The 13,076-nt window shown below is 35.3% G+C and overlaps 1 protein-coding gene across 1 annotated transcript; it reads left to right on the top strand.

The window, feature by feature from the left end:
- The first annotated feature begins 1,471 nt into the window (after positions 1-1,471).
- LOC143578091 (uncharacterized) lies at positions 1,472-4,371 on the top strand. Its single transcript, XM_077061758.1, has 7 exons — positions 1,472-1,646; positions 1,732-1,854; positions 1,940-2,095; positions 2,178-2,288; positions 2,383-2,819; positions 2,910-3,552; positions 3,778-4,371. Exons 1-7 carry the CDS (start codon positions 1,508-1,510, stop codon positions 3,894-3,896), a joined length of 1,728 nt encoding a protein of 575 aa, XP_076917873.1. The 5' UTR covers positions 1,472-1,507; the 3' UTR covers positions 3,897-4,371.
- Positions 4,372-13,076: the final 8,705 nt, after the last annotated feature.

The following is a 13,076-nucleotide window of genomic DNA, read 5'->3' as shown; positions in this document are numbered from 1 at the left end:
GAATTTGAATCAAATACAAATGATTTTTATCGTGATAAGTGTACAAATAATTTGAGTAATTATGTTAACGGTAGATTAATTATTTTTACATTATAAATTTTGAACTAGGTAATTATTATTACAATATATTATTCTTTATAACATAATTACTATAGTTCAAAATTGTTATTACTGTAGTTGTTTGCTTGTTTAATATGTTTACTAAGTTAATTTATAACTGATTTTTTGTTTGTTTAATATGTTTACTATTGGATTACCTAGTTCATTTATAATTGATTTTTTTCTTATTATCATTGGTTTCCAGGCTGTTTTTTTTTATCTTATATTTATATATGTGTTAATCAATTTGTTTCTTGTTTAGGTAAACTGCAGAACTATAGAGGTTCAAGCAAGATGAGACTATTTTCTTTAGGTATGATGATTTTCGTAGAGTTTTCAATTAAAATATTCGTTATCTATACACGTTTGAGATCTATCGAAATATGTTGCCAATTCATTTTAAGTATGAAGTCTCATTTGTAGTTTTATCACATTAATATTTATACAAAAACTTTACTATAAGGGTGCGTTTGGTTTGTAGAGGTCAACAGAATTGGAATTTGAACTCCATTTCTTAATCATAATATTTTGGAATTGGAATGCCATTACATATTTAAACTTTTTGGTTCGTAAATGAAATCACATTAGATTAGTTCCACCAAAATGTGAAGCAATTCAAACAAAGTATATGGAATTTCCTACCACTCACAGCTATGAATCCACCCCACTCCCACCCAACCACCACCTGCCCCGCCGTGGCCAGTACGTCTTGCACCACGACCTCAGTCACTCACAGCCACTTGACCACCCCTGTTGTCAAGATCGCCTTCTTGGATATAGCCGCCACTGCACCCCGCCATGGGCATTACCCACCCCAGCCGCCGGTACCGGAGCACCCATCCTAACTGCCTAACCACCACTAGAACAATATGGTGTCGGCGAGTAGGTAGATGAGGGTAATGGCGCTGACAGAGTACTAGGTGGCGCTGGCAGAGAAATGACTTGTGGAGATGGGGGCTGGGGCGATGGCGGTCTGGGTTAGTGATCAATTCCAATTTATGTAGTCATTCAAATTCAAAATCTTTCATAAATCCCAGTTGTATTAAATTCAGTTTCATTAAAAAAAACAAATTCTGCGGACCAAACGCAACCTATAAGAATGGTGCATGTTTACACCTGAAATTTTCAAAGTACCCATCCTAACTGTTTCATTGCAAAAAGCTTTTGAAATTTTCAAAGTACCCAACCTATAAGAATGGTGCATGTTTATGTCAATCTTTGTTTCATTGAGATCTGGTTCTTCAATGATCAAATCAGTTTCTGCATCATGAAATTCTGGTGCTTCATCATTATTTTATCCTGAAGTAGATGCACCATTGTTTTCTAAATTCCATTTGCTGTAGCTTGCTGTAAACGCAACCTATAAGACCACGCAGGTGATGAACCATTGCAAAAAGCTTTTGAAAACATGCATCTTGATACCATCGGATTTTTGTTGAAAGCAAACAATGATAAAGACGGAACAACTCCTTTTGGACCTCTTCAGCCTGATGACGAAATTGCTGTTCTATACCTTCTTGTTAATGCTATTTCGGCAAAACAATATAGTAAGTGGGCTATATATAACATATTCTTGTAGCACAGAGAGATAATGGTTTGAATAGTGACATTTTATCATTATCTTTTTCCTAGGTTTAGCATCAGAGTTGGTGCGTAATTCTCCTGATGCTGCTACAAAAAGTGATGAAGTACTCATGGCTATAGCTAAAAACTGTCCAAGTGGGCTAGACTATGTGGAAGCACTTATATATCCTTGTATGTTTCTAATGTATTATGATCAATTTCATGTATTCTTGTTTTTTATTTTTATTTTTTAAATTTCTCTTGACTTCTATTTTAGCTCTGGACAAGATTTTGGAAGTACTGATTAACACAGCATCTTTGACTTTGCTCCTTTTTGGGTTTCCTTTGTGCGTGTTAATTGACTTCATTGCCAACCGACATAAACCTGATTATGAGAAGGGTACAACGCTATTAATACTTGTGGTAGGAACAAGTAAGCACAACGAAATAACTGATTGTATATAATTGAGCTTAAGTGAAGTCAGCTTGCGATGAAGTTTTTTGTGCTTGTGCAGTACCAGCAATGCTTGCATCGCCGTTCGCATTTCTATGCTTCCTAATATTGACTGTTTGTTTCTTATTCCTCTTCCTTTATTCTCTCTGGTGGAAGGGCGCAAAAATAATATGTAAACACAATCCTTGTCAACTCAGTTCTAAGATGTATCTTTCTTAATAAAACAATTCTTACTCTTTTCGAACTAATAAATTCTGGAATTTCAGTTGGACCCATCAAGCATATTGAGAACAAAAAGAAGGAATGGGATGAAGGGAAAAAGCTTCTAGAATTGGTATGTGATAATATAGGCAAGTTGAATTACTCCGGTACCTGTCACCCCTATTATACCCGACCAATTCTTGAGGCTGCATCACAAAATGCTTATAAAGTTGTTGATGAGATTTTATTTAGATCACCCGAAGCAATTCAAAGTACGGATAAAAGTGGGTATGACATTATTCAGTTAGCAATAATAAACCATTCGGAAAAAATCTACAACCTTATCTATGACATTGGTGAGCGCAAGAATGTTTATAGAACCTATAAAGATTCTTCTAAAAACAATATCTTGCACTTGGTTGGGAAATTGCCCCCTTCAAGTGTACTTAATGAGAGAACAGGGGCGGCATTACAAGTACAACGAGAGCTTCAATGGCGTGAGGTACAGACATTATAAATAAACTACACATCATGACTTGACTATTTAGTTATTTTCTAGCATAATAATAAAGTTAAACTAACTATGTGGCAGGAAGTGAAAAAATTTGTGTTTCCTACATATATCACACAAGAGAACATTTTTAAGGAGACGCCCGATATGGTTTTCAGAAGGGAACATGCTAACCTGGTGAAGGAAGGAGAACAGTGGATGAAAACCACCGCAGAGTCATGTAGCATCACCGCTGCACTTATTACCACGATCGTATTTGCAGCTGCAATCACCGTACCTGGTGGAAGTGATGAAAAAGACGGGATCCCTTTGTTTAGAAAGAAAATTTCATTCATTATCTTCGCCATATCAGATGCAATCTCTCTATTCGCATCCAGTACGGCACTACTAGTGTTCTTGTCCATCCTAACGGCACGTTTTGCTGAGAATGACTTTCTAGTCAGTTTGCCAAGGAGATTGTTTATTGGACTTTTCTCCTTGCTACTTTCTACAATAGCCATGATGACCGCCTTTAGTGCAACCTTGTTCATTGTCTTTGGTGATGAAAAACTATGGATGCTTGCTCCAATATGTGGATCAGCTTTCATTCCGATTTCTTTTTTTGTAATTCTCCAATTCCCCCTCATGGTGGATCTTTTCAGGTCGACATCTATAAGCATCTTTGGCAAACAAAGGAAAAGCGTACTCAGAAGATTTAATCCGGATGAGATTCGGTTGCGTTTTGGTAAGTGAAGTCAATACAAATTTTCAGATAAAATATTCCATTGTATTAGGTATGAAAGATACGATTTTACACATTGGTATTTAGTTGCAATTTTGGTGCGATGACATATATATTGGTTTATTATACAACATGCTGATGTTAATATGTTATATTTCTGCTTACTAATCTCATGTTTATTTCCAGTCATTTGTATTTAGATTTTAATTGCATACTGGTTAATTACAGGTACAAACTTTAATAGAAGCTCTTGTCGCCAAGCTGCAATGAAAGAACAGAAGAACGAGGAGCCAAACATACAACTAGCGAGAGGGCAGAAGAAGAAATATTTTCAGCTGCGTAAATGAGGTGCTACAAATGTTGTTACAAAACTTCATGGGTCAATTACTACGGAGCTAAGCGGTGGTTTTCTTTTAAACACTATCATAATTCATTATAACAATATATTTGGGTATTTATTGTTTTATGGTTGGAATAATTTGAAATTTTTGTGGATTTATATAAAGTCGATTGATATATATGACTGTTACGTTATTTTTAGTTTGTTTGATCAAAATGACCATTATGGTGGTGGTTGTCACACACTCCCATAATCCATAGTGCTCAAGTGACGGTGGTTGTCGGCAATGGTGGTGGTGGTGGTCATCGGTGGTGTTGAGGTGATGTTTAGGTTGAGTTTTCCGGCCAAAAATATTGTTTCAGTCAAAAACATTTTCCGATGACAAGTGATTAACGATGATACAATTTGGTTAGTCAATATGTTAAAAGATGGGATCGTCAATAAACATTTTGTTTGTTGAGACCATTATTTGTGAATAGTCAATCTCTTTATGATTATGTGTTAATTCTTGATGACCAACATATTGGTCTTAGAGAAAGGAGAAAACGTTATATTCCCTAGCAGAATCTAATCGCGCTACATGATACGTACAAACAAATGAAACGAGACGATGAATAGAACGATAAACGAGTCGTATGATTGCTTCATTGATAACGATAACCTAATGATTACAAGATATCTCATACATGCATGCATACACACATACGGTTAAGCTCGATCGACCTCGATGTGCGCATCGAGGAAGCCTATCATTCTAGATTGATTTTGGCAGCATAATGTTACTTGTTGAAGAATAAGACCAAAACTCTTAGACCAATGAACATGATCTGCCTATTTATAGGCCCAAGACCCATTCGTTAACATCACTAATGAATGGGGTGATCCCGTTAATGAATGGCTTCCCATTCACTAAACTCCTTAGCGAATGAGCTCTCTTAACTAATAAATGAGCCACATACGCTACATACTTAGCGTATGTGCTCCTAACTTAACGAATGTGAAGCTAGTCTAACGAATGGACTCCATTCTCTATACAATCCATAACGAATGGGCTATATTACATTGTAGCATAATGACTAAACTACCCCTAACCTATTCGATCAGCTACGGACAACAAATGATGAACTAACGGACTCCCCTTTTTTCATAGCTGTCGAATACTTTAACTGCAAATCATTAGTCGCAATAAATAACCCCCCCTAACTAATGATTCCCGGGCTTGTGCAGATAGACAAAACTATAAGTATTGAAATCAAACCAATAACTCATAGCTTCTCATATTAGATCTCCACCTCAAAGTAAGCATCTCCAGGTGATCATCCCGATCATCCAATTGGCATATGATATGGATCAATCTTTCAACAATTAGCAACAAATCATCTACTACGGTAAATCAGGAATATCTTTGTATTTGACCTCGTCACACGTGTTCATGAACAACCCGATCATTTAACATATTTCACTTTGGTTTTCTCTCTCTAGATAGCGTCTATACCAAAATATCACTCTTTGAAGCTCTTCTACATCCCATTCTCTTAGATGCACTACTGTTTTGGGCATATGATACAGAGATCCAACCATTAATAATCAGTCTTGAATGATCTTATTCTTCAATCCAATGACAAGACTCGTTTGTATTTTTCAGTAAGATTAACCCGTTTAAGAATTGTCCCCTTCAACAAAAGTAATCCGCCGAGTACTCGTAGCCAACATTGTCAAGAATTAAATCTTTTAGAAAGAAGTTAACGGTCAGACACTCGTAGCCTACATAATCAAGTTTTAATCTCGAACAAATCAATCAACAATCAAAGAACAATTGCAATTTTGTACTCAGTCAAACCTAACTTTAGAACCATGTGTTACCACCTGAATTGCAGTAATTTTTCAAGAAACCCTTGCAATCATAGGATGATACCTGTCAAATAAACACCTTGTGTTGAGTCAAAGATTTGACCAAAATGAGATATATGGAAGATTGGAATCTTCTCAACCTCCTCAGAATTCGCTAAGTATGGAACCGGGCACGCCTTGGACCTCCGAGCAAGCTTTTACTTAGCCGGGTACGATATTTTGTCTATCGGGCAAGGTTATCTTCAAATAGTATTCTTTAGTGGATATCCGAGAAAGGTTTGCAAATTAGTGCATTGCCGGGCAAAGTTCACTAGTTTATGTATTTCCGAGCAAGGTTCACTTTATCAAGCAAGTCTGTTCTTCATAGCCAAGTAAGGTTCACTTCCGAGTAAGCTTTCGGCTAACCAAGTCCATGAAGCCAAGTGATTGGAAGACCGTGCAAGGTATTCATTAATAATAGTTGTCCAAGAAAGCTTGATGATTGAATGGAATATTATTAAGTAATATCGGGCAAGGTTCAACTCAAGAAAGGAACAGTACTCCCGAGTACACTTTGCTAATAAGTTATTTTATAGCAAAGAGTTGAATTGGACCATTGAAGAACAAGGTTGCTCGTAAGGGTTTGTCGGGCAAAGTCGGGCAAAGTCAAGAGGACTGAAGTCTACTCGGTGAGTATTTTACTTGGTAAAATACTCTTCAAGTAAAGTCTACCCGGGAAACTGATCCGAGCACACTTCTATGTTACCAAGTCCTGAAGGATAGCAGAGTACACAGCGTACTAAGAGAATAAAGATTAATGCAAAGCCTACCCAGAATACTTGTTTTACACTTAGAATATTTTGCGATTATGTAATTTGAATATGTATTTACATTTGTGGTTTCTAGAAGGAATGACAGCTGTCCTAGGGTGGCAGGCCTATAAATAGACTTTTTAGGGCACGCGGCCTAAGGAAAAGACAGAGAGCGACACATTAATTGAAATAGAATATTTTTGTGTGACGGCTGTCCTAGGATACGTGCGGAAAAACCCTCCTTCAAGAAACCCTAAATCGATTATCCAATTTGTATGATGAATGTTATATGAATGGAAATCTTTTGAGTGAATCTTGTTTGTGTTGGTTACCTTTGAATATTGATTAAGTAACCGTATGTTTGTTATTGATTTCGCCTTTAACAAACGGTCATCTTTCTAAATATAGCAACCCGTCATTAACTCCCTTGTCGACACATCTATTTGTGTGAGTTATGACATGATTAAGTAAGATCCAACTGAATCTAGGGACCAGACAAGTGGTATAAGAGCTTGTTGCTGCTATTTTGGAAAGATCGTTGCTGATTGAAGATTTGAAGAAGAATGACGTAAGCAGACCACTGTTACATTGAAAAGTGACGTCAGCAGCTCTGTTCTTCATTTTTCTTCCAGATCTACAACTATTTGAATAAGTTTTAAACAAAATCCCTAGATTGTTTCTTTGTTGGATATTCTACACACTCAAAAGCTTACAGAGTATATGTGAAAGACCATTTGAGTGTTATAGAATCATTTGACATCATCTTTAATGAGAATCAATTCAATACAGTTGATGGTGTAGCATGGCTGTTTGATCATGAAAAGTTGATAATGTCTTTCAAGATTTATCCTGAAGACTTTGATGACTCATTCTACAAGACCAGTGAAGTTGAAGAGAAAAAGAAGAAACCACTGGATTTAGAAGAATTATGGAAGAAGGTTTCTAGAAAAGAAATGGAATATACTTTTTTGAAGAATTCCTCATGTGACATTGGTGAACAAGATCAAGAAAACAATCACAGCCCTGAACATGATCATACTGAGAACAATCAAGATGTACAAAATGCTCAAGTTCAGAATGAGGGTGACACAAGCAACTAAGCAAATGGAGAAGAAGCTGCATCTACAGCAAGCTTTCAAGATCTATTTCAAAGATTGAATTTAGAAAACAATGGTGCATCTACTTCAGGACAAAATAATGATGAAGCACCAGAATTTCATGATGCAGAAACTGATTTGATCATTGAAGAACCAGATCTCAATGAAACAAATCTTGACATAAATTTGTCTACAGATATGATTATTCAAACTCTTTATGTAGAAAAGAATCAACCTTCTGAAAACATCATTAGAGATTTGCATGAAAGAGTTACAAGAAGTCGTTCTGAAATTGCAAACATCTGTCTGTACTCCTGCTTTCTATCCCAAATAGAGCCAAAGAACATTGCTCAAGCACTAAAAGACAATAGTTGGGTGGAAGCAATGCAAGAGGAACTAGCACAGTTCAGAGACCTACATGTGTGGGATCTTGTTGATAGGCCAATAGACAGATATGCAATAGGAACCAAATGAGTTTTTAGAAACAAAAGGGATGAAAGGGGTTTGGTGATTAAGAATAAAGCTAGACTTTTAGCACTGGGATGCCTTCAAGAAGAAGGAATAGACTTTGAGGAAGTTTTTGCTCCTGTTGCAAGACTTGAAGCTATCAGGATTTTTCTTGCATATGCTGCCTCAAAGAACATTAAAGTGTTCCAGCTTGATGTTAAGTCTGCATTTCTAAATGGAAAGATTGATGAAGAGGTGTACATAGCTCAATCTCCAGGTTTTGAGGATCCAATGTATCTAAACAGGGTGTATAAACTAAACAAAGCCCTTTATGGATTGCATCAGGCTCCTAGAGCATGGTATGATGACATGTCAAATCATCTACTTGAAAATGGTTTTAAAAGAGGAGCCATTGACAAGACACTCTTCTACAAAAGAAAGGGATCAGACTTACTTCTGTTACAAGTGTATGTGGATGGCATCATCTTTGGATCTACAAATGAACAAATGTGCATGGAGTTTGAAGGGGTAATGAAGTCCAAATACAGCATGAGTTCTATGGGAGAAATGAACTTCTTTCTGGGATTGCAAGTTCAACAAAAAGCTGAAGGGATCTTCATTCACCAAAATAAGTATGTGCAGGACATTTTGACCAGGTTCAACTGTCATGAGTACAAAACTGCTTCAACTCTAATGGACACCAAAGAAAAGATGATTGCTGATGAAAAGGAGGAGCCTGGGGATGAACATGAATATAGGGCCAAAATTGGATCTCTGATGTATCTGACTGCAACAAGACCAGATATCATGTTTGCTGTATGTGTGTGTGCAAGATTCCAGTCAAGTCCTAAAGTCTCTCACATGAATGCTGTTAAAAGAATATTGAGATACTTGAAGGGAAGACCTGACTTAGGAATTTGGTACCCAAAGAACAAATCATTTGACCTGATTGCATATACAGACAGTAATTATGATGGCTGTAACATGAGCAGAAAGTCAACCTCAGGAGGATGCCAATTTTTGGGTGAAAGGCTAGTGTCATGGCAATGCAAAAAGCAGACTACTGTCTCAATCTCTACTGCAGAAGCTGAATATGTTGCTGCATCTGCCTGCTATGCACAAGTTCTATGGATTCAAAATCAGATGCTGGACTATGGTTTGAATTTTCTGAACACCCCTATTCTTATTGACAATAATGCTGCATATTTTATTGTTAAAATCCATTTCAACATTCTAAGACTAAGCACATTGAAATCAGACATCACTTCATCAGAGATTGCAGTGAAAAAGGTTTGATTGAAATGCAAAGAGTTGATACAAGTGACAATTTGGCTGACCTATTCACCAAACCACTTGATAGTACCAGGTTCAACTTTCTTTTGAAAGCCCTGGGAATGATCAACTCTGATGAAATCTGATTAAGGATGTGTGCCTAGTTGTGTATCTCTATGTGCTAACTGATTACTTTATTTAGAGGTTTCACAAATTGAATGTTCAGTGAATATGCTTGATTATGTTACTTGAGTATGATATTGATTATTTTGCTTGATATGTTGACTGATATGTGCTTTAACTATTTTTGAGTGCAAAAGTTTGATATGATTAAAGTTTATGCATGTTTATCAGTTGATGTGTGAATGTGATGTTAAGATGAGTTCCTTTGTGTTGAATTACTTGTTAGTATGTTTATCTGACATCACTGCTTAATTGCTTGATTATGTGTACTATCTGATCATCTGATGTTATTAAGATAGGATAGACCTTGAATGTTAGTACTGTCTACGTTTCTTGATGATATTATGTTTGATTAAGATTTGAATATGTTGCAACTGTTTCTGTCAAAATGAGTCTTATGTCAAAATTAAATGATCAAATGAATTTTCTAATGAATTTTGCATAATTACTTTATTTTGGTCAAAACATGAGCAAGTTGTTTCATGGTGCTGAGATATGATAAGATTATTCAGTTCAAGCTTTAAAGAAGCTCAAAAGAAGGATTTTTAAAGAAAAGACTCATGTAGTTATTTTTGCTGAAAATTATGCCATTTGCCCAGTTGGAAGGACATGCACTTGTGTATGTTTGGTCCTTAAATCTCTACAGATTCACAGGATAGCCATTGACCTGATAACTGAATGCATTTGGGGCAACTATAACTTGTTTCTTATTCTTTCACTTAAAATTATGTCAATAGCTCTGACTTTGAAAGGACATATATTCACATGTATGTTTGGTCCTGTTAACCACTTGTGGTCAAACAGGATTGCCATTTACCTGACAAAGAAGAGATATTGGGGTGATTGAATATTAAACTGTGTTTAATTATGGGAAATTATAGTACATTGACTACTTAACCAATCATATGGATTTAATAGGCTAAAAAGACCTTAGTATAGTCATTAACACGTATGGTTGCTTTCTCATGATGATGTAAAATCTAAGGTGATATAAACATAATGAATATGCTAATCTTTATGTGGAGATACACAGTTGTCTTTGCATGTCTCAAGATAAATCTCTCCACATGATAGGCAGAAAAGTGATTACCCAGTCATATACAAGCCTGTTGTTATTTGGTCAACCAAAAATGAAACATCTTTAAATATGACAAAGAACATGTGTTAGAAAATTTGAGAAAATATCAAAAACAAAGGGAAGAATGAATAAATCAACCAAAAGTTGATAAGTGTTTTAAATATTTTATCAAACAAGAGGGTTACAACAAGAACTACAAAGATGTTGACAAAATATGTCTCATCTTGAATGAAAGGCCTGTTATTTAACTGTAAGTCCAACGTTCAACCTCTATACATGTTTGAAAATCAAAAATACAAAAAGATCCAATAAAAACTGTCATACAAAAACAATTTTTGACCAAATATAGGAGGTTGGAGTCAAATTGGGGTGATATGGGGAAAGCCAAATAATCTTTGAGAAGAGATATGAGGCATCATAGCACAGTGTTGACCATTAATGCATTATGCTTCTAATTGAACCTTAATCATATCACTAAAGAGATGAAATTCATGCTAAGTTTACACCTGCTGTTAACCTATCTATGTTGTCATAATAATGCTGAGAATGAAGTATTGAGAAAGCTACTTAGTCAATATGATCCCATTCTTGAGATCTTTTCAGAAAATGGAAGAAACTGTTTTGAAGAGAAATACAACTGAAATTTGATCTCTAAATGTACCATTTGCTCTTAAACTATGATCTGTAATGAAAAATATCTTTTGACAAAGTGGTTTAAGTCAAAAAGTGTTGCATTTTGCCTTTAATAGGTTGAATATGTAAGTTCGGGTAATGTTTGATACTTTTTAACCTTTCCGAGCACAAAACATTTGAATATGTTTGAATATGTATTTTCGGGTAAGGTTTGATACTTTTTAACCTTTCCGGGCACAAAACAGTTGAATATGTTTGAATATGTATTTTTGGGTAAGGTTTGATATTATTTAACCTTTCCGGGCAAGCTTAGTTATTATTGACTAAGTTTATGATTTTCGGGCATGCTTTAAAGTGTTTACACTTTCCGGGTAGAGTACACTGTTTTACTCATTTCCCGAGCAAGCTTGAAGTCTTGAGATGATTATGTTTTACTGCTAGCTTTTAACAAGAAATTCTTGTTTCGGGCAAGCTTTGCATTTTATATGCTGATTGTTAATTCCAAGCAAACTTTGTGAACTTAGGATTAGTACACTAAGTAAGCTTTGTGATTTGTATGAATATGTTGGGAAATTTTTGTTAATCTTTTCGGGCACACTTAGATATTATTATTTAAGTTTGTCATTTTTCGGGTATGGTTTGATATGTTGATATTTCTTGAGTAAACTAAACTTTTTAGTTTAATTCTCGGGCATACCTGATGATTGAATATGTATACCCTAGTAAGCTTATTGTTAACATAGGATTTTTGGGCAAGCTCTTTGAAATTTTAGACAATAGCACACTTAAATGTTTATGTGTTTTAATTTCATTTCTAGCATGCTTTGTGATATTTGTGTTTATGATTTCTTTGAAATTACAAGTGTTTTCGGGCAAATTTTGTTTTCAGGGCACACTTTATATTTCGGGTACACTTCTGTTACCTCAATATACTTGGTAATTTCAAAACTTGACTTTCCGAGTACACTGTCTGTTGGAAGTCCTTCTCCGGGCACGCTTTGTACTATAAGAAGGTTATTCGGGTATACTTTGCATAAGAATGTTGTTCGGGCACACTATACATCAAGAAGGTTGCTCGGGCACACTATGTTTCCAAGTATGCTTGATTGAATATGTTTTTCAGTATGATTGATTGATTATGATCCTTATTTCATTAGGGTTTATACTAGATTAAGTCATTTAATTTCAATTCAAGAAATTTATATAGGGATCTTAAATGATTCCTTGTAAGAATGATTATTTGATATTTCATACTTGATTATTTGCCTTGTGATTAATTTCTCAAGAAATCTAGTATTTCGGGTAAGCTTTTTTCAATAGTTTATTGACTTTAAATTACTTTGCTTGACCAAGCAAGGTTTGATGTTTTTATTTTAATCGGGTAAGCTTTGTGTAAGTGGAAGTATACCGACTAGACTTTGGATATATTAAACTTTTCCGAGTAAGGTTTGCTAAAAGGGTAAAGAAATGTTTTAATTTATCAAGTGGATAATGTTACTGTGTGACAGCTAATAACTCACTAAACGACAAAAAACATTTAAAACCCACTTTCAAAAGGTATATAAGAGGGAGTTAGGAAAAATTTTCAACATTACTTTTCCCTCTCTCTCCTTCCACTGCAACTGCTTACTCGCAAAGAAACCTAAACTGACTTATCGCATTCAACTTTAATCCAAACCCTAACTTGAATTAGCCCTCTAATTCCGACTCGGTAAGCAACAATAATGTGTTTTCCGATCACGATTAGACTATAATGGGCTTTTATTATGTATCTGATTACTTATATTCTATTTTTATGTTTAGGTTATAAATTTGTCGAAGAACAGATATGGCAG

The sequence above is a fragment of the Bidens hawaiensis genome, unplaced genomic scaffold (genome assembly GCF_021521415.1).
Source record: "Bidens hawaiensis isolate Kalapana, Puna unplaced genomic scaffold, B.hawaiensis_p1.1 tig00029014_1, whole genome shotgun sequence".
Taxonomy (NCBI): domain Eukaryota; kingdom Viridiplantae; phylum Streptophyta; class Magnoliopsida; order Asterales; family Asteraceae; genus Bidens; species Bidens hawaiensis.
The sequence above is the reverse complement of the archived record's forward strand: the minus strand, read 5'-3'. Positions and strand labels throughout refer to the sequence as shown.

Excerpts from the sequence above, each read along its gene's own strand:
- LOC143578091 (XM_077061758.1), top strand. The coding sequence starts at position 1,508 with ATGCATCTTGATACCATCGGATTTTTGTTGAAAGCAAACAATGATAAA. Across the intron at positions 2,289-2,382 it reads GAAGGGCGCAAAAATAATAT|TTGGACCCATCAAGCATATT; the intron begins GTAAACACAATC and ends CTGGAATTTCAG. Across the intron at positions 2,820-2,909 it reads GAGAGCTTCAATGGCGTGAG|GAAGTGAAAAAATTTGTGTT; the intron begins GTACAGACATTA and ends ACTATGTGGCAG.